The sequence below is a fragment of the Polypterus senegalus genome, chromosome 12 (genome assembly GCF_016835505.1).
Source record: "Polypterus senegalus isolate Bchr_013 chromosome 12, ASM1683550v1, whole genome shotgun sequence".
Lineage (NCBI taxonomy): Eukaryota > Metazoa > Chordata > Cladistia > Polypteriformes > Polypteridae > Polypterus > Polypterus senegalus.
In genome coordinates this window covers 163,568,824-163,594,989 of record NC_053165.1, presented here as the reverse complement: position 1 = coordinate 163,594,989, position 26,166 = coordinate 163,568,824, and the positions used below count along the sequence as shown (strand labels likewise).

Sequence of the window (26,166 nt, the reverse complement as noted above, 5' to 3'; positions counted from 1 at the left end):
GGACTCTAGATGACTACCATTATAAAATCACATATTGCATATTCAAGGTTTGTTAGACTCAGGATGGCAGAGGTCACTGAGTGCTATTTATTAGGATGGGCCCAAATACTACTTGACCGAGAATCAGTATTGGTCTTCAGATGCACTGTACCATAGACAATTCTTATTCAACACATAGAAGTACTATATGAGCGGTCTCGTGAATGCTGTTGAAAACTTCACGAATAATGGCCATAGACTAATAATGTGGATATGTTTTCAAATATTTGGAATTTGACAAGGAAAAATCAAAGATATTAATCTGTAGTAGAAATGAAACATGGAAACGCAGTAGTGCCCAATCAGCACCATTAAGATGGCTGAAATTTACCGAAGATGTCTTAGTAACAATGGACAATAATGGCTATAGTAGATGTTGATGCGTTTAATTTTTAAAAATTATGAAAGACATCAACAAAATGGGACTCAGATTAATCAGCCATGTAAAGCGTCGTATATTTATGTTATCTGTGAATGTAATGGTGAATCAGGATGAAGATGTCTGAGAAACTGAAGGATGAAAAACTAATAGGGGAAGACTTGGATTTGGTTTTGGGATTGAAAAATGAAAAGTCAAAAACAAACGTGGGAGACATGAAAAACAAAAAAAAGCAGAAGGAGCTGAATGACAACAATGGAGGTGACGGAGTGAAGACACAAGAAGGAAACTGAAAAGATGCGACTGATTAGGAAGGAGAGAGCGGAGAATCAGCCATAACTACAGGACGGTGGGCTCAGCATGACGGACGTACTGTGTGTCCTTTTACGCTTATGAATGTTATTAATTTACTAAAACTAAGAGCAGGAGGAGCATCTTTATCTGTGTCTTACCACTAAAAGTCTCAGATTTTACATTTTATATAATTTTGTGTTTTGCAGATGTCAGTGAATGGGGAGTCACTTATGAGACGATGAGGATCTGCGCAATCGAAGGATCAACTGTGACGATTAACTGTACATACAAATATCCAGAATGTATGACTGTGGAAAGAGAAATGTGGTCATATGGGCCTGACGAATACAAGACAGGTCCTGACGGAGAAACCCTCGTGTATCACACAAATGAGACTAAAGTGTCCAACAATCACACAAACCGAGTTCAGTTCTTAGGAGACAAAAATAAGAAGACCTGCTCAGTGAAGATAAGTGGCGTGAGAAGAGAGGACAGCGGCTACTACAAGTTTAGGTTTGAGGGGACAAATAACTGGGGACAAGTGCCAGGAGTCCACGTGACAATCACAGGTGAGGTTTGACGTGTTTGTGTGACTTTATTGTGGGCAGCGCCATGGCAAACAGCACCCGGGTACACAGCTGGAATAAAGACCCCATATTATATTAACTGCATACATAAATAGATTTATTCAATTTATTCAGGAGTCTTCAATTTAGAGTTGTGTTCATGATTTTAGTAAATTGTTTCTGCAGTGCGGTCTCAGTACACTGGACCACTACTGATATGTCGGCCCCCTGGCCAGTGATGGACTCCCAGCAGGACTTCTTCTTCTCAGCTGATTTCACTCACCGTCGTCTCATGGACTGCAGGATTACGTTTATTGTGATGACCTGACGGTCAGTTCTATTGGTCAGCCTTTGTGTCCATTAAACTGATCACTAAGCAGAATCACTGGAGAGAATGAAGTGTAATGGAGTACAAGAAACAAATAGAAATGAAAACACGTGAGAGCAGACACTGAACGTCTCTTTTGTTCTTTTTGTTTTCTGAAGGTCTAAAGGTTGAAGCAACACCAGAGAAGGTCAAAGAAAATGAAACTGTGACCCTGAGGTGTGAAATGAACTGCCGTCTCCTCTCGAGGTCTTCTCCTGGTACAGAAATGGAGAAAAATTAAATGAATCTTCAGAGAAGCTTGAAGTTCTGGGAGCCCCCAATACCAGTTACTCCTGTTGGGTTGGACACTTCAGGTCCCCAGAATTTCTACTGAATGTGGAGTGTGAGTCGTAATTTGAGTGTTTTTAACATCATGGGGTGTCCAGAGTGAAGATCTCATCAGTGGTGAAGCCAAAAGTCAGTTCTTATAGTGATGATAACAGATCAGTCCAAGAAGTGAAAAAGCACAAATATAAAAATAAAGTGCAAGAAAATTGAGAAGCTTTGGCTTTTTTGATGCAAAATGTGTGTTAGTTGAGATTCGTGGTGAAGTTTGATTTGCTCCATTTATCCCTGTGCCTTCAGTTTTAAATCAATAACAATTTAACTGAGATGTGGACGTGGTGACCTTGATATTTAGAAGATCAAATACCAGCACATGGCAGAGCTGCTTGTCTTTATTTTCAGTCTGTCCTTCCATTTCCTTTGTCTGCTTTGTCTTCTTTAGCAGCTGAAGTTTAGGATGTGCAGCATGGGACTCAAACCTGTAGTGCTGCGTAGGTCAGGAGACACACACAAAGTCCAGGCACAAGGCCAACCACGCAGATAACAAATTGGGATCGGCTGGTAAAACATCACCTGACATGACACAATGTCATCTGCTTTGTCACCTGTCTGAACAGAAATATAATAAAAACACAATTTAAGACAAAGAAAATCACAAAAATTCAGTTTTGCAGTGCTAAACTCTGTTGACTCTTCAGCTCTCCTTCTTAGTCACCTTTTATTTTATTCTTCGGTATTTTAGATGCCCCCAAGAATGCCATCATCACAGGACTTCCCACCACTGGTACAGAAGAAGGGAAATCGGTGACTTTATCTGCACCGCCTTAGCAAACCGCCCAGCAACTTCACCTGGGTGAAGGAGAAGAACCCATGTAGGATCAGGAGAACATCTGCACATCAAATGAGTAGCAGAGCCACTGTTCTTTATCATGAAGCTCAAACATCATATCAAGTTGGTGCACTACGGTAATGTAGATTCAAATAGTTAACTACATAGTACTATTTTATAAAACAGAAAAATGAGAATGAAATAACAACAAACAACATTTATTTATGAGCACATTTTCAAAAAAAAATACAAGTCTTTACAAAATGAAGAAATAGAAAAATAGAAGACAAATAAAAAATACATAAGTTAACATTAATTAACATGAAAAGAGTAAGGTCCATGGCAGGGTGGGCAGAAAACAAAAAAAAAAAAAAAAATTGCAGGATTCCAGACCAACACCCTCTGCAATTGAGACATATAAAGAACAAAGCTGTGCCCTTGTAGCCCCCACTGATTGTCCTTCTGGTTTCTTCAGGTGCTTTTTGACCTTTCACTAAACCCCAATGTTCTCAGGTTCTTGCAGGTTCAAACACCCGTAACCTCTCTTGGCAGTTGTTGCACAATAAAAGATGGTTTGTCACACACTGGCTTAACTTTGCCCAACTGCTAATCAGCCATCTAAACAAAAGTGCAGAGCTTGATTTCAAATCAGAGTCAATTTTCAATCTACTACTTGCTTAGCAGCCTTTAAATGTTGGTAAACTCTCCAGACAGTTCCAAATACAGTTACATGCTCCTTGCTGTTGTCCTTTATAAAGATCTGTTATAAAGCTGAGGAGCTTTACTTGTGATCTATATAGGTCAACTGATAGAGTGAATCAGTCAGCACTGAAGAAAAATGGAATTGGTGATTGGCTGAATTAAAAACATTTAATTGTGCAATAGGATAAGGGAGGACTTAGCACTGCCACTGCCTGAAAGTCCCCTAATGCACTGAGAATGAATTCCTGATGTCTACAGCTATGTGGATGGTATGGCTACAGTTATGAATACAATTTAAATTGTGAAATATGAATATAGAGATGCTTATGATATGGTGTCATTTGACTCTGGTTTGTTCTCCGACAAGCTTATGCTTTAAGGTTTATTAGCAGATTCTTTGGGAGCTTCTCTCCCGTAAGACTTATCTTTAATATTAAAATTAAAGTTAAAATTAAAATTGATGTTTAATTAAATTTGCATTTGAATTAGGTAGCCATTATGATTACATTTAAACATGAGTGTTTAAAAACAAGGAATGTTAAACACAGCTATGTTAGGCCCGATTCATGAACACAACTGCTTAACATTAAACTCTAAGAAGTACTTAATATAAAAACATCATTTCTAGATTAGCTCACCATTGTCGAGAGTTCCCGACGTCCAGATGTAGCCTAGAAAGACTTGTGGGATCATCAGAAAAGCTTGGGTTGCTGCGAAAGGCTTGACGGCACAGGTGCTTCCACCTGCCAGTGCAAGCGTGTCATTGCCTAGATGCCCGACTGGCGTGATGGCTCGTGTTAATAAAGTTCTGATCCGTCGGTTATAAATCATGCAATTCCCTCAAGGCCGGCTAGTCCTTGATGTCAGGCCCATTTCTCAAGCTTATTCACCTCTAATCATCCCTGTCTCTAATAGTTTTCTTGCGCTACACACTTAACAGATAAGTGTGCTAGCGCTGATGGTACACAATAGTGTGAGCATCAGGTGGGTACTACATTTGGTGGTGAAACTCTATAAGAAAACTTTGGTGTGAAAAACTCAGTTAAATGGAACATTATTATATTGATCAAACCTCAGCTAATGGTTTCTTCTATTGTAAACTCGCAGAAAAGCAGAATGTTACTCTTGCTGATCGGATATAAATAGAATACAGGTGAGTTTACATTTTGCGCCTGAAGAACTTGACTGGCATTCTAGTCTCGTATTTTCATTTGTCTTGCTAACTGTTATAAAATCTCTGCCAAGTACTAAGTTTCAGATTGTACTAACTTTTTTTTAGAAATCATCGCAATTTGAACAGTGAGTTTCCGTTGAAACCATTTCTGTTTTTGCTTATCACCTTTAAGACATTGCAAAGCAGCTTAAAAATTCTGTGTTCGCTTTAATTTGCTAAAATGAACTTTAGATAGAGAAGAAAGATTCAACATAGAAGGGCACAAAGTAAATCTTAATAATGAGATTGGAGAACCGTATATGAACCAGCCTAAAGCCACTAGGTAATAAGACTTAGTGTGGCGTTAAACTGCCGAGCCTCTTAGCCTTTGAAGAAAATCAAGGTAATGTCCGCTGATTGAACCTACACGTAGGCTCTTTTGTTGAAAAGGGTGAAAAATCAGAAATGAAGCAAAACGTAAAGGGTCTTAGAAATGATCAAGTGTAGTTAGAAAGCTTTCTTAAATAAAATAAATTAAAGGAAGGAGACATCGAATACTTAGTCTCGCCAAAAAGGTCTTTTCTTAAATAGATAAATATAATTTAAGATTGACCTGCTTTTTTCAACCTTACATCCATTTGATCTTTTTCATTCATGAAGTGACTCCTTAGATAATATGAATCATTCATAACCAATAATGTCATTCTGAATCATTCATCCACATAGCAAACATTATGAAAAATTAAGGAGAATTTTATAAAACAATAGATATCATACATTTACGACTTTCATCCATCTTCTTGACCAGCCTTGCTAACGCTCAGCAATTTGCTATTCAATTTATTTAACTACATTTTCTCACTCCACCTTGGACATTACTTAGAACTAAAGTAATTGAATACCGAAACTCATTGATGGCTAATTCTGTGCTTTCTCCACTTTGGTCATGTTTGAATTTAGGATAAAAAATGAACCTTCATTTACTCCTAGTAAGCTGTTTAGTGCCATTTTATGTCCTATTGTTTCAATATGCAATACAAGATAAACCTTCCACAAATGGCTCATGCTGCTTAGAAACAAGCACATGGTAGCTATCAATTGAAACGAATGAGTCAATGTGGGAACACACTCAAGCTGGTGAGCACATGATAAGAAGGTCACCAGTTAGGCATGACTCACCAATAAAAAGCTGATAGGAGATCATTAGAAGTGTAATTAAGATGTTCACTTTATGTACGGCTATCAGAAACCATTCACATCAAGACAAATTTCTACCCATTTCGTAGTCGGTCAAGTAGATGTCAACTGCTGAAGCTAGTCTAATTCAATGCAGTGATGAGCCTCCAGTCTCAAAACCTCCTGCAGGTCCCGTATCAGTCATAGCAGTTCATGTAGCATAATCTAGTCCCGACTCAGTACATTCTCGCGAATATCCAAGTTCCCAGTGCCCATATTCCAACTTATGACCCTTTCATTTCTATACCACCATAACTGCTCCACTCATCATCACTTCTTACTTTGCTGCTCCTTAGCTCTCTCCGTTGGACATCTTCTCCATACTTTCTGTTCTGCATCTCTCTGTCACCTACCATTCCTCTCTACCACTTATCTCTTTAGGTCTTCTTTTCCCTCTCCTTGAGGTCTCTTCATCCTTCTCCAGTTCCCACTTCTTGTACATTTCAAACCACAATCACTCTTACTCCTTGTCTCACACCTCCACCTCTACAACTTCTGTGTCCTATTCCTTGACCTATCTTTCACCTACAAATCTCATCTTAACCTCCACCCCATCCTCCTCTCATCTTCATCACCTCTCTCGAACCCATTATACTCTGTCTCCCTTTAACCTCTACCATTGAATACTCCAATCCTCATCCACAATAACCTCTCTCCACCATCACTCGCTCTTTCCCTCTCTTCATTCTCTCCTTCTTATTATCCCAATTTAAACTCATCCATTTTCCATCTACTACCCCTCATATCACCATTCATGCTCCCGTCCATCACACAATCTCTCTGTGTCCATCCCTTCAATCCCCCCTAACTCCACCTAGACTCCTCACCTCCCTACTCTCTTAGATCACAATGCATCACCACTACAGTCCTCAACTCTGTCTAATCTACTGTCAGCTGTCATCACTTCCAAAACTAAGTCACCGGCCATCCTGATCAGCCCACAACATCATCCTAGACCTCTCACTCCATCAACTCCTCGACAATCCATTGAACTTTCATACTCTCACTCCACTCTCAACAATAACCGCTCTTAGTCACCCTGCATTGCTTTCTCAGTCCAAGCCATAACTCTTCACCTTAGTAAAGTTCCGATACCTTCTCTTGAACACACATGTGGTGCTCTTCTTGGCAGACCTCCTCTACTATCAATCCATATCTAACTGTTCCAATCTACTCTTTACTCTAACTCTGATTGGCCACAGTTTTCCCTTAGTACGTGCATCTAATTGACCTTATTAATATCCTTTACAAAGTTCTCACTCTCGGATCGGCGACTTTCAACTCCTATTAAACGATGCTAAAAAGTCATCATTAAGCATCACTAAGATGATAATCGGACTGCTCACCTTTCTGCACATTGCATTAATTACACCTTCTGTTTACAGTCAAATCTTTGATAGAGCTTGGGAGATTTAAAACTGTTGAATGAACATTGCCTCTTCGTCAGCCCAATCTGCATCTCTTCAGCACCCAGTGTCCTGAGTTTCGAGAACTCATGCTGCTCCAGCTTCTGACTCTGCCCAGAATCAACTTACGGTCTCTTCCATCGCTGTACCATCCCCAGACTCTAACGGTCAGCAGGACCTCCTGACACCACCCTTGTCACTGAGGCCAATGGTTTTGATTGAAGTAATGGTAATTCTGCAATTCTCGTCGTTTTCTACATCGTTTCAAAATAAATTAATAGCTTGTTCAAGGGAGAATTTAAAGATGAAACATGGTGGGAAAAGAATAAAACCACCACGCTAAACCATATTTTTTTCCGTGTAAGTGGAACTATTGTTGAATGAATATCAGATAGACTGTTTTCAATAAATCAAAGTGCTGACACTGCGATACTTATGTCCATGGACCATTGATTCTGTTCCTACAACTTCAAAACACTTTCAACACCTCTGCTCATGAAACATCCCTGTCTATTGGCATTGACCCTGGAGTCTGGAGCCACAAGGTTCTCTCGTTGGAAATATAGGATCCTTAGGGCTGATATAATACACAATCCAAAATGTTAAAAAATAAAGGAAATTAAAAAACCTCAATCTCAAGGAATAAAATTACTCGATCTGATAGGACTGTATGGTAATGATGTTAGGACAAGGATGGAAACTCTGTTGGGACTAAAATTCAACCACAGGAGCTCATGAAGCCCCGAAAACAAGGAAAAATGATGGGCAGCATGGTATCCCATTTGCCCAATTTCATTAAGTCAGCGAAGGTGTAGGGCTACAATGTATCAGTTTCTTGCATCCTGATATCTAGGAATGTCCGAGATCTCCCAGATCTAGGACCGCCACGCTCCTGGAAAGTTGAGGTCAACCTGAAGCTGATGACAACAATGTCCACCAGAGTGTCATTGATTGGGCTCAGGATGTGTGGGCCAACAATATATCCTCATCCTGCACATTAGGCGGCAGTTCTCATGCCGGAAGCCCTGCCATGACCATCGAAAACTGATAAGGGTCAAGGATTCATCCTGATACCATGGCCAGCAAGTGATTCTAGCGAAAGCATAGCCCTCGTACTTGGTCGCCCTCAGCCATCCAGAATGACTATCTGCTTGAGATGTATCACATATACTCCTCCATGGTTAGTTACTTCATGCTACCATGTGCCTCTAGTACAGGAGTTATGTGTCTCCGTCACTGTTCTTCAATGCACGCAGCTTCGTGAAACTCAGCTGGCTCAGGCTACAATGTGCATTCTGTTCTGATTGTTTGGTAGATCTTCATCCTATCTGCTTTGGTCTTTTTAGGTCCAGTTCATCTGTCCCTAGTCCTGTGATGGTTAGGACCTTTACTGAGGGACCTGCGCTTCCAGAATCTTCTTCCTGGATCTCCTCCACCTTGGTCTTTCGGAATAACTCTGGAATGACCTTGCAGTTATGTGCCATCTGAGTTGGACTTCTTCCATGTAGGTCCAGTTTTGGCCTATTCCAGATAAATTTGCAATTATAGATGGTAAAGTCAATGGTCAGCTTTAAACATTCATTTCGTTTGGCGCTCTTTTCCCTCTAGTCACAATGCCTGAAACTGATAATAAGACCTTGCAATCACTAGCCCACAAGGTTGATGTTCCATATCTAATCAAGTGCCTTTCATTTTTGAGCAGTTTAATCGAATAAACTTTGTCTTCCATAAATGCTTTACGGCAATGGTTTGTTAATTTCATGTCCTTGTTTGAAAAGTTTCCTTGCAAAGTTCTCGTCATTCCCATCCTCTTAGCTTTCACAATTCACTTTGAGATATGCGAACTTAAGAAAAAGGAAAGCAACGAACAGACTGTAGGCAGTCACCACGACTCAACAACTTCTAGCTGGCAGCAGCACCATCATTTTGTAATCAAATTCCAAACTGGATGTTAGTTAGGGTCAAACCAGCTCCTCTCCAAACAAACAGTCATTTAAAAAGCTTGTACAGTTAGAGGAAAGTAAAATGGCAAAAACGACTATGAATGTGCAAGCTGGGGACTGAATCAACTGGACTTCGAGCTCAGGCGCGCAATAGCGGCGTGACCATTAACTGGAAAAATGTTACTTACATCTTATTCTAAATGCTTTCGTTAAATTGATAATTAAACAGGTCAATGGCTATAATTACAGTATCGATCCTGTTAAGACATTAAAAAAAATCATTTTAATACAACTGAGATTAGCTTGATCCTGACTAAGGAGCTCACCCCTAGTAACTTGGTGAAAGTAATTCATTTTAAATCTATAGTCTTGTTGATTCTGCAGAAACGAGCAATAATGAAAGACAAAGTACTAACTAGAGATTTAGTCCACCACAATAAATGAACCTCATAAATGTAATCATTAGAAACAAACTGATTTGAAGTCTCATGCTGGAATGCGTGCTCTGACGTCATTTTACTCCTATGGTAACTTTTGTGCAACTTGACCTTATTGTGGTCTGGCTTGTCTTACTTCAAGTCTTATTTCCCTATGATATTTTTATGCCTACTTTGAACACACCTATCTATAAGATCTCAGTTCTCACATCAGCACGTGCCTTCTTGGCTGCTTGATGCTGTGTAGCTGTTAGAGATCAGACCCATTATTTTAACAACCTAGTTTATTTCTTCTGCTCAGTGTATCTGTGGTCTCGTGCCCTCTCCTTCGCTCTCTCTTATTATCTTTTTGCTTTTTTAGCATGTATTTTTGATTGGCTGGTGCCAAGCCTCAAATGTCAGTTACACTACGTCATGCCATACTTAGATGAGAGTTTAAAGATGGCACGTCTCTAAAAATAAGTTAGGTTTCACCTTCAGTTCCCAAGACATGAGCAACAACAATCTACGTCAGCCGTGTCGCTATTTGTGGGAATTTTACATGTACATTTTGTGAACTGGTGCTCTATTTGTTTAAGTTAATTCGAAATGAGCTTAAACCAACAATTTCGACATGAAGGGTTTAATGGTCTGGTGCTAACACATAAACGTCAACTTCCTCTTTTGCCACCTACGAGTAGAGATTCCTATGACCATCCAAGACTCGGCGCTGTATGAAACCACATTTATTGTAATTTTGGAAACTATCAATTTCTTTCTAGATGGCACTAATAAAGTCAAAGCAGTTCTTCTCTTTGGGATATTACGATTCATTTGGGAAACTAAGAGGTTCCCCTAACTTCCTAATTTACTGTATTTAACTGCTATGTTCATCCTAATTAGGTAAGCTCAGCTGCTAGTTAATCTTAGTTCTCATTTGATTAGAAGATAAACTTAATTTACAAACAGTAAAGAAGGCACTAAAATCCAACTGATACTAACCAAAGGTTTACTGTTGGGCATCCAGTATCTTCTCCTAAAACTCTAGGATTCAAGGCGCTACCATTGACTGTATGTAATACAAACAAACACGACTCACCCAATATTGACTGATAGTGAGGCTACCAAGCAATTAATAAAATTGCTGTCATTTCAATCACTCGAGGCTCAATTGAACTCACACCAGCTGACTCTTATGGTCTTGAAACATCAATTTTTTATCAGCCATTATTATTTATCTTGATACACTTGTTTCTTACCGCTTCAACTGGCGTGTACACCCATCCACTCAGGTTCATTACATTCTCCCTTCCATCCTTGATTAAAATTGGGCTTTCACCTGGCTAATTAAAAAAAATAGGCCTCGTTAATCACTATTTGCTTGGCATACCTAATTCAGTGTAACTCACCAAGGTCTTAATTATTTAATTTTTTTAGTCAGCAGATGATTTTATTTCATAAGAAATTGATTTTAGCTCTCTCTGGTATCAGAACGAGCTGCAGTCACATGTTCTCCACTACCAGTTAACCCAGTAGAACTGCAGGGCTTCACTTTGATGGTGGCACAGTAGTTAACACAGTGTCAATCCAAATGACTTATACTGGATGCTACCAGATGTATAGAACACAATAAGTGTCGTTAAAAGGCGAATGAGTTTAAACATTCTATGTATCCAAAGAGAAAGCCCGGAGGTCAGAATGTGTTTTCTAACAAATGATTCCGTATCAAGTTAAAACCGAGGTGTAGCTACTCGATTTCAGCTGTGATGGATCTCATAGTTTATCATAATTAAGTCGGTCACTCCGAATGTAGGTTAAATGCACTCGTTCTGGCTCTTGACATCCTATGAATAGAGATTTACAGAATAGATATTATGCAGTCAAAGCGACTTTTTACTGTCTTTATCTTTAATTTTTGTAGAGTAATTATTGTATACTATTCAGTTCATTGTTTTGATTACGAAATGTCAGATTTTCTAATTACCAACGTGTCGGCGCTTCAAGTCTCAATTTCTGGACGCACTGGCGTCGAGAGTGCAAACTGCCACGATTGAGGTCTCGCATTCACTATTAAGAATCACTTGAATGCATTTCAGAGTAATAGTATGTTAATGTCATCATTTAAAATTCAACATTGAATTTTTGTAGTGTTTTAATCCTTGAAAAATTGATAATTATACAAAGTCACAAGATACTTAAGTAATGTGTTTAGTACAAATCATTCATTCAGAAGATCTAATCAAGAACAGGTCTTTAAGGACAGCTATCTGACTACAGCTTCACATTTGGACTTGGAAAAGGATTTGGTGATGGAGATACTTAATAAAAGAACTAAAAACGATAGATGTGTAATTAGGTGTTTATGTAACATCCGATCTATCAAGAAATTGGTTTATAGCCGATGAAAAAGGCATACTAAGAGGAAACCACCTGTATTCAAATAAGAAAGTGTCTGTCATTCAAAGTCAATTCTTTGGAACAAAGGGACTTGCTCTGGAGATAGAACTTAAAAAGAGGACAGCTTAAGCACTTTAAGAATAAGGATTTGGTGGCAAATAACCTCACTGATTCAGACTGTGTGAAATCACAGGTGAATTGAACCTTCTGCTATTTTATGAATGGCCTGATTTAACAGAACCTAAGCAGGTGTAACTGTTGGCGCCTAAACATTATGTGTTCCTAAATGAAGCTATATATTACGTCCGTTAAGATGGACTGCATTCATAGCTCAATTTACAAACACGACATGTCAGTTTTAAATGCAAACTCAACAACTAGATGACTTGGGCTCACCCTAGGGCACAGTGTGCTTATTGTGATCACCATGAAGTCACACTCATGTGGACTTCAAAACAACTCGATTTCCATTTAATTGCATTTCCAGACACTAAACTGATGAAACAAAATACATGAATAACCATAAGCAGACCAACATTTATTTTATATTCAGTAAGTAAACCAGAAGTAAAAAAAGGTCAATAACATGTGTATCATAGAATACTTAATTCAATCTCGTTGACCTGGTTTTAAAGTCAGTTAAACAACCTGTGTGTCTAAACTCAAGGTCTAACAAGGTTCATGATGATAAGAAAACTCGCGTTAAACTGCAAGCCTGAATCAACACACTGGCCAACCACATTTCATTTATCACCGTTTCTCTATATGTGAACCTGGCAACCAGGAACACTTCAGAAACACTGGATTTAGCCCGACGCTCAGAGCTCTGTCTCTTTAAACCAATTCCTTTAATTGAGCTTCATGTGACCCTGTGACCCCAGTGCAAATTAAACAAAGTTTAGTGCACTTCTGTTCTGAAGTTCTAGAACAGACTAACTTTTATAGATGGCTTCTCTGATCTTCAGCACTAGCAAAACTTTAACACTTCAATTCATTGATAGCCTATTTAGAAAAAAAAAAACTCAATGCAAATTCATGAGGAAGGCACTGTAAACACACATAACGTACTCGGATATTCGGTAAGTGGGTCTGAACTAAACATCGATATAAAATTGTCCTGTAACTTTACTTCAAAATATGACACTAATTTTTTGACATTCCGTTCCTCAATGTTACTCTCAACATTCTAAATCATCGAATTATTTACAATAGTACATCTTTTGCCGCTTCAAACATTAATTTAAAACCATATCAATATCTCGTCAACGCCCATCAAAGTGATAAGCAACTCTCTAGACACTTAAATGGGAGAAAAGAAAACAGGTGCGAGAAGGATGTGGAGAAGAAGGTAGCGTATGTTGAGATAATAATAAAATACTTACCCCTCAGCTGACTCTTCGAGATACTGTATACTTTTGCAATAGTGTGCAGTTTCACATTATATCACACATTAAACAAAATTATACATTAAAATCAAGCCTGTAATCTTAGACTTAAACTCAGTATAAAGATATATTACTCAATTCAAGATCAGTTCAAACATTAATACACAACATCGACAATTCAAATTGAACAGCGGATTTATGGGCTGAGACAGGAAGAAGACGCAGAGTCTGTATCTATTGAAGACAAAACATTGCAAAACCACTTCACTCCACTAACTCCACATGACAATTTTTACTCATTTAATTTTGCATGCACATTGCTTGATTCTTCCCTAAACTTAAGCTAGCGTAAACGCATCTCCAGATTCTTCTTCCATTAAATTGCACATCCTACTAACAATTGCTTGAAAAATCAGTACCCATATCGTAAAAACACCCCGTAGGCATGCTTAAATCACCTTTCCTCAAGCTGTCATAGCAGACCCCCATAGCCCACGCTGTATGCTAACGTAAAACGAGCTCAGATCCAGAAAGCAAGAAGTTAATTTAGTCTTCATTCTTAAAGTATACCTATTTACATCATATCATGCACAATATGTTTTAATAATAAACAGTATCCTCTCCACACGAGGGCCTGATGTGTCTTCATTTTCAGACAGACTTGAGTCCACATCCCTAATAGTCAAGACGGAAGCAATCTGTCTCAATGCACTCAGAATATATGGTTAAGTAATTAAAATGAGCATCATTTTCAAGTTCCATATTACATTGTCTAGGATGCAGTAGTTCCATGCCCCACAACACTCCTGGCCCAGGACCCAAAGGCATAAGGTAACTTTAATCCTGTCTATCAAGTCAGCACACACAAAATAACAGACAAATAATACAAGACAAGACAAAACATCTATTCTCTTCCACCTCCAAGCTTTTTCACCATCCACAGCTGGACATCCTGGTTCTACATCCTTAAAATCCAGACCGGAAGAACTTATGAATCATCAATCGCATTCAGTCCTTCCGGCAATCTGAACTTCAAGTATTCTGGCGAAATTCTCGCTTCTGTGACCTACTCCGCTAAATGAGAAATAAGAGTCCATTACTAAGCTCCTGGGATGAATACCAGAGGGCTGTGAAGCCAATTTAGATCCCTGGGCATCACCTGGAATCCAGACTGCTAAGCTGGGAAATCGCATTGGCACCTGGAGCTGCCAACTCTTCTCACTCTTTCATTTGATCAGCGTGAGCATACGTAGCTGACATACTTCAGCAGGCTAAGACCTATAGTGGAATCAGTTTCAATACAATGCTACTGATAAGCAGTCCAGAGGTCGAGGTGCAGAATATCAGCTTGATGACCTACCATTATAAATCCAAGACTTGCATATATGCAATTTGTAGGACTTCTGGTATGGGAATTGTCACCTGACTGTTTAATTTCAGCGACAAACTGTGACCCTGAGGTGTGAAATGAACTGCCGTCTCCTCAACGAGGTCTTCTCCTGGTACAGAAATGGAGAAAAATTAAATGAATCCTCGGAGAAGCTTGAAGTTCTGGGAGCCCCCATTACCAGTTACTCCTGTTGGGTTGGACACTTCAGGTCCCCAGAATTTCTACTGAATGTGGAGTGTGAGTCGTAATTTGAGTGTTTTTAACATCACGGGGTGTCCGTTGTGAAGATCTCATCAGTGGTGAAGCCAAAAGTCAGTTCTTATAGTGATGATAACAGAACAGTCCAAGAAATGAAAAAGCACAAATATAAAAATAAAGTGCAAGAAAATTGAGAAGCTTTGGCTTTTTTGATGCAAAATGTGTGTTAGTTGAGATTCGTGGTGAGGTTTGATTTGCTCCATTTATCCCCGTGCCTTCAGTTTTAAATCAATAACAATTTAACTGAGATGTGGACGTGGTGACCTTGATATTTAGGAGATCAAATATCAGCACATGGCAGAGCTGCTTGTCTTTATTTGCAGTCTGTCCTTCCATTTCCTTTGCCTGCTTTGTCTTTTTTAGCAGCTGAAGTTTACCCAGGAAGTGGGCAGCACATGGCAGGACTCAAACCTGTAGTGCTGCGTAGGTCAGGGAGAACACACAAAGTCCATGCACAAGGCCCACCACGCAGATAACAAATTGGGATCGGCTGGTAAAACATCACCTGACATGACACAATGTCATCTGCTTTGTCACCTGTCTGAACAGAAATATAATAAAAACACAATTTAAGACAAAGAAAATCACAAAAATTCAGTTTTGCAGTGCTAAACTCTGTTGACTCTTCAGCTCTCCTTCTTAGTCACCTTTTATTTTATTCTTCTGTATTTTAGATGCCCCCAAGAATGCCGTCATAACAGGATATCCCAACACTAGTATAAATGAAGGGACCTCTGTAACTTTAGACTGCACCGCCTTGGCAAACCCGCCCAGCAACTTCACCTGGGTGAAGGAGAACAGCAGTCATGTAGCATCAGGAGAACGTCTACACATCAGTGAGGTTAGCAGGAGTCACACTGGCTCTTATCACTGTGAAGCCTCAAACATCTATGGGATGGCAAAGTCTGAGGATGTGTACCTGAAGGTAATTGGTGAGTGTCATCAGTAAATTGTGGGCTAGAGAACCGGTGACAGAAATGAGGAAGACTGGGTACATTTTAAATTTAGAGGGTAAAGATGACACGGGAAGAGCAAAGCTCACCCCATGGAGACCCTCACTGATCACCCCCTCTGGTTTCATCAGGTGGATGATTTTGGCCTTTTACTGAACTCCACTTTTTTTAATTTCTTGCCCATTCAGTCCCGTTTTCCTCAAGTGACTGCTCACTGACCCTATTTGCTTTGAACTCTTGCTGTTTCATGAGTGTGTCGACAGTAACTGATTCATCAAACGGCCACCATGTCTGTAGAAGAGACGCAGGTGCAAATCCCAGCACCTTCACCATTCACACTCACACAAATACCTACATTCACCCATGGCGGGCCAGTTTACAGGCGCCAATTAACCCACCGCATGCCCAACACAACCCCCCACAATACCTAAAATGCTCTAACCCAATAAGTGAATGTCTTTGAGCAATGGGAAGAAAAGTCAGGAAAAGGCCAAAGTCATGAGGGGAAAAATATGAAGACTCCACACCAACTGTGACCAGGCAAGAATCTGAGCCTGACATTATAGGGGTGAAAGGCAGTAGAAACCGAACAATGTTTTCACATGTATATTATAAAACATTATCAATCTACGCAAGATCATGTGCGGTATTATAGCACCTCACCTCTGTGATCTGGGGGTCCATGAAAGCTGTGAGGCACCAGCATCTGAGTGGGTAGCCACTATCACCTGGTCCATGTAATGACAGGATCACTGCTTCAGTGAATAGTAGAGGCCATATGAAACATCGAGGAGTCAGCCAGGTACCTTACCAACAAGCCAGCCACCACGTCCAGCACTTCCACGTCTGCTGCATTAGCTGAATATAAATGAGTCACAGGCTGTTGAAGGACATCAAGACAAGGTGACGCTTGCCAGTCACATCTTGGATGACCTGCATGTTAATGCAATGTAATGTTAAGAAAAGCAGCTCCATTCTCGTTAGGTTGTAGTGGTGACGAGGATCCTAAGATTCACATTGACGGTAATTTGTTTTATTGTGAGAACCCTAGAAACACACTCAGCCTTGACCCGACACACACACTCATACACAGAGACACAATGAATCAACGAATGAAAAAGGTTATATTATTGAAATAATGAAAAGAAAAAACAATATTGCACAAAAACATGTGCGCAAAGGCCCGTCCCAGTCTCTGACAGCGATAATTATTTACAAACCCTACACGGTAAGCAATAAGCACTAAGAACAAAGTCCAGCACAGTCCACTGAAACAGAAGAAGGTGACAAAGGAGAGCGGAATGAAAAACCCTGTGAAGAGCCGTCTGAAGGAAATGTAAAGTTTTGTCCTACCAGGTTCCTGTTGCAGTTTGATGAGATTGGGAACGCTCGCCAGACAAAGACGTGTCCAGCGAAGATGAAATCAGAGTGAAGTCTCGTCTGAGATACTCCTGACCTGTCGGGTAGTTGATATAAACTGACAAGCAAGCAAAAATGTTCTTCAGTGCAAATACGGAGCATTGGCCATCTTAACAAGGGAGCTAAAATACAGTCAGTACGTCATATTCATCACTTCTGAGGTGTAGAAAGTTTGTCACGCTGATACACATTATAATTATGGCTCAGTGATATGAATTGCCTGCATTTCCTTACTTGATCGAGGGGGTCGTCATTGCTCAGTTTCAGATGGTTCAGAGTAAACATCCATGTTTCCCTGTTAAGTTCTCTTTTAGAAATCCCGATTTTTGTGTGGGAAGTTGTGTCCACACATTTCTGAGTTAACCCAGCTTTATAACTGAGGCCCCAGGTCAGAACGCTACAGAAAAAAAACACCTGAAGTTGTGCAGAGGAGAGCAAGCAGGAGCCTCGTCTAACCCGAGAGTTCCCAAAGTAGTCGATATTGACTCCCCGGGGCTCGATTTGAACTTTCTAGGGGTCGATAGTTTCAATAAAAAAATTTGGGGGTCGATGACAGCAAAAATAGCCCCCCTTGCTACTGCTATTTGTTTGTTACTTCAAATTATCTATGATTCCAATGAGTACCTAATTAAGAAGTAAAATAATTTAAAAAAACACTTTTTTGATAAAAACACATTACATGCCAAACTTGCGAACGAAAAGGTAAAATGTGTCTTTAAAAGAGTCACACGTAAGAACGCATGACAATACATGTAGCACAAACATGTCCGTGCATTGTCTTATCGAACGTATCAAAGCAAGTGCGGACATGAAAAACCGTTGCATGTGACTAGGGGGTCGACGGTTTTAAAAGTTTAAGGGGTCTGCGGCCGAAAAAAGTTTGGGAACTCCTGATCTCACTAAATAATGAACCTTACGCTCGAGGACACCGAGGACTTTAAAGGGAATCGTATTTAAAACTGAAGCCAAGGGGCAATACTTGTGAGAATCTGACACAAACCGTCGAGTCACGGAGATGAAGAAGAGACCAGGACGACTTTCACGAAGTATCTGGATGAGATTTTGAGGCAACTCGGCGACTAGCTAATCAAACAAATGCAGTGGAATAAATGGTCGTGTTATAAAACTTCTGTTTTTATATTCATCAACGCTGCTTGAAGCCGAGGTGTCATTTGATTTTTATTTTGTTTTGTTTTTCAGACATCAGGACTGTGAGTTATCCATTGTATGCCCTCCTGGCCATTATTGTCCCGACTGGACTGGCTTTGGCACTTTTCATATTTCTAAGGTAAGGCGTCTTTTTCTAGCAATAACTTTATTATTGGGAGTTTGTCAGCTTTACTTCTTTCTGTGATGTGTACTTTAAGACCCTGTCACACTACACGACTTTTCCAGCGATTTCTTTTTAAATATTAGAACAGCCTGGACGTGAACAGGCCATTTAACCAAACAAAGCTCACCAGTCCTGTCCACTTATTTCATCTAAAATAACATCAAGTCCAGTTTTGAAAGCCTCTAAAGTCTACCACACTACTTGGTCACTCATTCTATGTGTCTGTGGTTCTCTGTGTGAAGACAAACGTCCTAATATTTGTGTGAAATTTCCCCTTAACAAGTTGTCCCCATGTGTCCCAGTGTTCTTGGGTGAAACTGACAAAAAATCAAAAAGACAGGGACACAGGACAGACCACAACACCCATGCTGCCCTGAAGCCATCCATAATGGGGCTTGATAGACAAGATGCTGCCACCCAGTGTACAGGAGGACGCCCAGCCATAGCATGCAGTCACCCACTGTGCTCTTCTTCTCGGTCCCCAAGTCTCTCAGTGTATCTGCCCCTCAGAAGCTGCTGTGACGTCCTTCCACATCTGATATCGTCATTCCCTCCATGACCTTCTGTTATCGAGGTAAGGGAGTGGGGTCTACACTGACTGGGACGCCGGTTTGTCCCTCGCAGGGGACAGCACTAATCACTGAGACACTCCATAAAGAATAAAAAGTAAATTGGTCAGTGGTCAGACAATCAATGACAGGTGACACCTCCTCCTGGATCTCATTGGCCGAGTGCATGCCAGCTGTTCAGCATTGTAAAGACTGGCACACTGAACATTTGTTTTATTTCAAGTCAAATTCTCATGTCAGCACAAAAACTCAATGGAGTGTGAGACTGTTGTGGTGACCAATCCTGATGTTTAGTCCGCCGAGTTAAGCCCACACATTTGATCATTTTTTCTTGACCACCATACATTGTCACACCTGAGGCTCCTTTTGTCCACCCCACATATCACTCAGCAGAACTGCCTGTCACACGCTTGAAATGCTGAACTTTCAGCCATTTTGAGTCACATTTGTCTTCTGCTAGATGAGTCAAAGTGAACAGCATCAAGCCTAAAAACTGTCTCTTGTGTTCTGTGCTCTGCTGTTACACAGCGTGCACAATTATTAGGAAAGTCATATTCTGACATTATTATTAATTCTATGCATATTCTACAATGCTGAACCATAGAAACCTGAATTCTGATTGAATGGTAATTGTTTCATTTGGATGGAAACTTGAATGCTGATTGGACGTCATCATTTTCAGGTGGTAAGGTGATTGTTCATTGAGGGAGGGCGTGGCTTAATGTGATTGACACCTTGTATTAATTAAAGTGAGTATAATTATGAGGCAGCCTGAATACCTCAGTTAAAATGGGCCAAAAAAGAGACTTTTAATTGACACCGAAAAAAATGAACTCCCAATCCTACTGCCGGCCTCAAGAGGAAGAAATCAGCAGCACTCAAGAAGGCCACGATGTTTATGCAGGACACACGTAATGAATCCAAGTACTTTACTGATTTCTCAAAGATGACTTCCTCACTCAACTCAGATCCAATGGAGATCTTATGGGCCCTTCTCAAACGTGAGGGGATTCAATCCAACTCTTTGACCGACATTTTTATCATGGCTGCTGCTTCACGAGCGGAGCAAGAAACCATCAGATTCTGTGGATGGGAGGCTCATGGCTGTGCTGGTCACTGAGCGTTTTTGAAAGGCCAACACGTCACTTGTGAATCGTTACGTTACTTTATGTTACAGAAACAAACAAGTGAGCAGAAAAACAAAGGATTTGTAATTTGGGTGCATAATAATTGCACACACTTATATTTTCCCCTCAGAAAGACACAACTCACGTGTCCTTTGTTAAACATTCGGGTTTGATGGAAAATACAATTTTGGATTGACTGAGAGCATCGCATTTGTTCACCAATAAAATCCATTTGCCCACTAGTTGTGTAAACTGGCTACTCATGACAGAGACCACCGGCTCGAGGAGCGTTACAGGCGCACAGCCATCGCCCAGTCAATTATGTTATACAGGCAGACCTTCACTAATCCACCTCTCTATAATCTGACTACTTCGTTAATCCGCCATCAGCATTAGATCCGTACTGAGAGTTTGACTTTGGTGTCAATGCCATCTTTCAGACCTCAGTGCTGTTCAGCGGTGGTCCTTCCTTCTGTGATCCGGCATTGTCACTAATGGGCACTCCTCAGGTCTCAATGGTGCTACCTGTATGATGATTGAAGGACGGGCTGGTGAGCAAACTGACTGGCCAGTCACTGGTCAGCATGAAACTGGCATCATTGTTGTGTACCCGTTAATCCTTGACCCCCTAGTCCACACTCCTGTGTAGGCCCAATGCCTCTTGTATTGTCCACTGTGCCTGATGTTGTTACCGTTTCATTGACAGGAAGAAGGTCAAGACGTCAAATGAACAAAATGGAGAAATCCAAAGAAGCAAAGAGGTGAGGCTTTCATTTTTGCCAATGAGACATGAAGAGAAGGTGCAAACTCCATGCAGACAGAGAGCGGCCCGGCAGTTGACCCCTGGATCTGTCAGTGAGCAGAGCTAAGCACGTCCTTCTGCGTTTCAAAATGTCCACCGCTCCCTCACTTATGACTCTACATTATTCAGTCATTTTAGTCAACTCACACAATTTGGAAATGTTACTGGAGCTGTCACTTGTCACGACCACTCCCTGTCCTTTGTCACTCAGTCAGTCAGTCATTATCCATCCCGCTATATCCTAACAAAGGGTCACAGGGGTCTGCTGGAGCACAGGGCAGGAACAAATCCCTGGGCAGGGTGCCAGCCCACTGCAGGGCACACACACACACACATCAAGCAGACACTCAGGACAATTTAGAGTCGCCAATGCACCTCACCTGCATGTCTTTGGACTGTGGGAGGAAACCCACGCAGACACGAGGAGAACATGCAAACTCCACGCAGGGAGGACCCTGGAAGTGAACGTGGGTCTCCTTACTGCAAGGCAGCAGCGCTACCCACTGCGCCACCGTGCTACCACTCTCTGTCCTTTGTGCCCTCCACTATGTCAGTATCACTACAGCCTGGTGGCGCAGTGGTTAGTGCCGCTGTGTCACAGGCCTGAATTCTCAGATTGAATCCCACCATCTGTATGCGGTTTGCGTGTTGTTCCTGAGTCCTCCTGCTTATCATCCAGTTCTCTAAATGAGTGTATTGTGATAACTGGTGACCCCGAATTACCTGAGTGTGTGTGTATGTGTGTGTGTTTTAGGGGCCCTGTGATGAGCTGGCACCCCATTCAGCTTTGCACCAAGTGCTACACGGTGTGTGTCATGTCAGTGGGTGTACTGGATGTGATACGGTGACATTTGTACATTTACAGATTTATTGATTTATTTTTAAAGCCCACCAGAGATTCTGTTTATCAGGACGTGTCTGCGCCCAAAGATGAACCTGCGAAGGAGAAAGAAGAAGACGAGCAAACTTTGAATTACGCCTCTGTGCAGTTTAAGGCGAAACCTAACAAGTAAGCAGCACCTTTATAAATCAGACGTCACCTTTCTCTTATACGCTGCATGGCCACACGTTTGTGGACTCCTGACAGTCAAATGTACTCGAGCTTGTTGGACATCCCATCCCTAAGCCACAGTCCTGCATTCTCCTGGCGTGTGTGCCAATTCAACCAAAAGGGCATTGGGGAGGTCAGATACTGAAGTTGGACGAGAAGACCTGACTGGCGATTGGTGTTCACCTTCACCCAAAGGTCTTCAGGTCGGCAGAGGTCAGGGCTCTGTGTAGGCCACTTGAGGTCCTCCATGACTTTATAGACCACGGGGGGCCCAGTCATGCTGGAACAGAAAAGACCACAATTGTCTCCAATGTCTTTGTCTTCTGTAGCATTAACAGGACCCCATACTGGAACTGAGGGGCTGAGCCCATTCATGTCCCTGGTGACTCTTCTTATGAAGCCAGTAGATGGATTGGGAGAGCATGGGGTCGGTCATGAGGTCGCTGGAAAGGGATGTGTGGCAAAAGGACGAACGTCCAAGTGTTTAGAGTCCTGGTGCTTCCTGTTTGTGAGACATGGACGCTATCCAGTGACCTTAGACGAGGACTGGACTCCTTCATGTGTGTCTCTTCAGAGAATCCTTGGGCACCGCTGGTCATGGAGTCCAGAATGAGACACATTACCTGCATTGTGAGGGAGCGTCAGTTATGGCACTATGGCCATGTGGCACGATTACCCGAGGGTGATCCGGCTTGCAGGACTCTCATTCTTGAGAACCCGAATGACTGGATCAGGCCAATGGGATGCCCATGTAGCACCTGACGGTGGCAGATAGATGACCATTTCCAGAAAGTAGGACTGGACTGCGTATCTGCCTGGTGGGTTGCCAACCAGGATCTCAAGCTGTTTCGTCATGTGGTGGTGTGGCAACACGCTGTACCAGTGCCTGCTCCACAACCTGACATGACTATGCAGACCAGAAGGCAGCTTTCTCCTGGCATCTGCCAAAGCCAAACTCTTGCTAGATAGTGAAGTGTGAATCATCAGTCCAGAGAACATGAGCCCACTGCTCCACGGTCCAAACGTGGCTTGATTTACACCACATAAGCCGACACTTGGCATTGCACAAAGTGTTCTTGGGCTCGGCTATGGAAACCCATTTCATGAAGCTCCTGACGCCCAGACCTTGTGTTGATGTTTCTTCCAGAGGTAGTTTGGAAATCTGTTGTGAGTGACGCTGCAGAGGAGAGGCCAATTTTCACACTTCAGCACTCAGTCTTGGTCTACCACTTTATGACCGAGCTGTTGAGGCTCCTTGACGCTTCTACTTCACAATAATGACACTAACAGCTGCTCTTCGAGCAGACATTTCACATTCACACTTGTGGCAAATTTGGCATCCTACGACAGAACCATATTTAATGTCACTGTCCACAATGTTTGTCCATGGAGATTGCATGGCAATGTGTTGATTGGCTGCACCAGTTAACAATGAAATACTGAGCTCGATCATTTGGAGGGTCTCCACTTACGTTTGGCCATAGAAACAGTAAATGTTCTAATAATGGAGCACAGCACCCTCTAGTGTTTGTAAGGACACATGACCCAGCTTTAGTCAAACACATTAAATGTGATGGTGTGGGAGGCCATTGAGTTTTTCTGCACCCTTCATGATAAGACAGACCAGTAAAGGCAGCGATTTTAAAAGGAGTGAAGAGCAGAAAACTAAATAAGTGACCACAACGGGAAGAGCCAAACCAAGAAAAGGCAGCGGGTTTAAAGAAATCGGGATAAAAGCTCAGCCTGCAATGCTTAAGAAGCAATGAGCAGGTTGACGTCAGGTCATTTCTACATTTTTCTTTTCCTTACAGTGAATTGCGATGTTTCACTTTGTCACACATCTGAAAAAAGCCAAGTATAGATGTGTCACCCTGGAGCTCCAGGTGGGTGATGTTAACTCCAAGGGGTGTCACAGAGTCCAGCCGCACACCTCCAGTTACACAGTGAGCACAATTAGGGCGGTGGGAGGCTCATGTGACTCAAATAATGCCACGCCCAGTCGTGTAAGTTAACTCCGCCTACTTGGAGCTCCAGCATGGAGGCTCCAGACCACAAAGATACTGTGGAGGTGACTGGTAAAGCTGTGGCTCTCATTCAGAAGTGCTGCGCCCTCTGCTGGTCTTATTTAGTAAGTGCAGCACTAACAGTTTAAAGACATAGGTGCACTTATCTTTTAATTTCCTGAACATGCTTATTCTAATAGGGGGGTTAAGGGGGCTTGTATCTGTCTCATAAACATCACTTGGAAGACAGGAATGAATCTTGGATTTGGGACACCAGTCCTCCTACAGGTACTGGTGTCCACTTTGTGTGGGATGTTGATGGACAGGTTGGAGAAGTCCTATATGGACACCATTACAGCAGAAACCGAGGACTGTAGGCATGTGAGGCAGTAACACCAACCATTGTGCCACCCACAAGAAATTAACAAAAATAAAATGACAGCAAACCAAGCAGCATGCAAAACAGCAGCCGATGAACCTTCACTGCATGAAGAACCTTTCATAAGCACTTCTCAGAAAACTCACGTGCCATGCATTGCTTCTGAATATCTGGAGCTGTGTAGGCCTCTGCACTTGTAAAGATCCTTAGTGTTAGTTTAATGAAAGCAAAGCAACCTTCAGGTGACGTCAGCACAGAAACCGCTGAGCGTACATCAGAGCAGCAATCCAGATGGCTAGGTGAGGACAGAGAGACATGTCGGAGTGAAGTGTTAACAACACGGAGTCTCAGCCTCTGCGTATGAAGGGAGCCCCTCAAAGTGGGCAGATCTGTGATATCTGAGGAGGCCTGAGCACCCTTCAGCACTTGCTGGTCAGTCCTGGTCTGTTCTCGTGATTGACCAACACTCATTTGTCCAGCTGAGGCTCACCAGAAACAGCACCACGTCAGTCAGTCAGCCAGTGTGCCACGTTGATCTGCTGGCGCTGGGTGTTTTTCAGTGAATGAGGAGGCAGCCTGGCCTGGCATCAGGTGACGTGGTCACCTCCATCATGACTGCTGCTAATCAGATCAGGGTGGTCAATAACTAACTGAGTGACTCCCCACAAATCCAGAGGTTTGTAAAGATCAGACAGAAGTGAACTTGAAGGTCTGTTTAAACACCAGCTATCTCTTTTTATATGGCGCCTGTCTTCAGTGACTGCTCTCCCAAAGTGTTTCAAAGCTCTACTTAGCGTAAAGTGTGCCACACTGCCTGGGCCTCATGTATATCATGTTTTATTTTTATTTGTTTTGAAGGAAAACGAGAAAACAAGAACAGAACCCAGAAGACAACAGTGGAGACGTCATCTACAGTTCAGTTTTTACAAAGTGACGAGGTGTGTGTGTGTGTGTTTGAGCCCTGAGTGGGGACACTGGCGTTAGTGAAGGAACTGCCGTCATCAGACAGGGTGTCCCTAATCTGAGAAGTGAAGTGTTAATGACCTCCTAACTGTAAGTGGATGACGGCCAGCGCTGTGATCCTGCTTGGCGGCCATTATATCGAGTAGATCTTCAGTGACCGTTATTCAGGTCCATTTCCAGTGAGCTGTAAACTTTGTCTTCTGAGCCCTCCTCTCACTCTCGAGGTTTGATGCCAGCTTGTACTTGCATGTATGAATCTGAAATTTCTAATAAAGTCTCTCATCTCATCTCATTTTCTTGAGGCTGTTGTGTTCCTGAAAACGCTAAAAGCTTTACAGACAACTTGATCCCCCTGCCCTGATCTTTGTCTCACCACAAAATGGAGGTCTACAGGGAGTTCCTTGGACTTCATGGTTTGGTTTTTGTCCTGACATGAAGAGTGAATTGTGGGTCCTTCTATCCACAGGTCCACTTGTGTGTCTTTCTAGATGATGACACGTCCATCCAGTTTGCCACAGGGGG

General features: G+C 41.8%; 1 protein-coding gene across 1 annotated transcript; it reads left to right on the top strand.

Moving 5' to 3' along the window:
* The first annotated feature begins 961 nt into the window (after window positions 1-961).
* LOC120541041 lies at window positions 962-25,918 on the top strand. Its single transcript, XM_039772304.1, has 7 exons — window positions 962-1,281; window positions 1,765-1,822; window positions 14,858-15,024; window positions 18,618-18,705; window positions 21,153-21,207; window positions 22,136-22,257; window positions 25,540-25,918. The coding sequence occupies exons 1-7, from the start codon at window positions 1,017-1,019 to the stop codon at window positions 25,613-25,615; spliced, it is 831 nt and encodes a 276-aa protein (XP_039628238.1). The 5' UTR covers window positions 962-1,016; the 3' UTR covers window positions 25,616-25,918.
* Window positions 25,919-26,166: the final 248 nt, after the last annotated feature.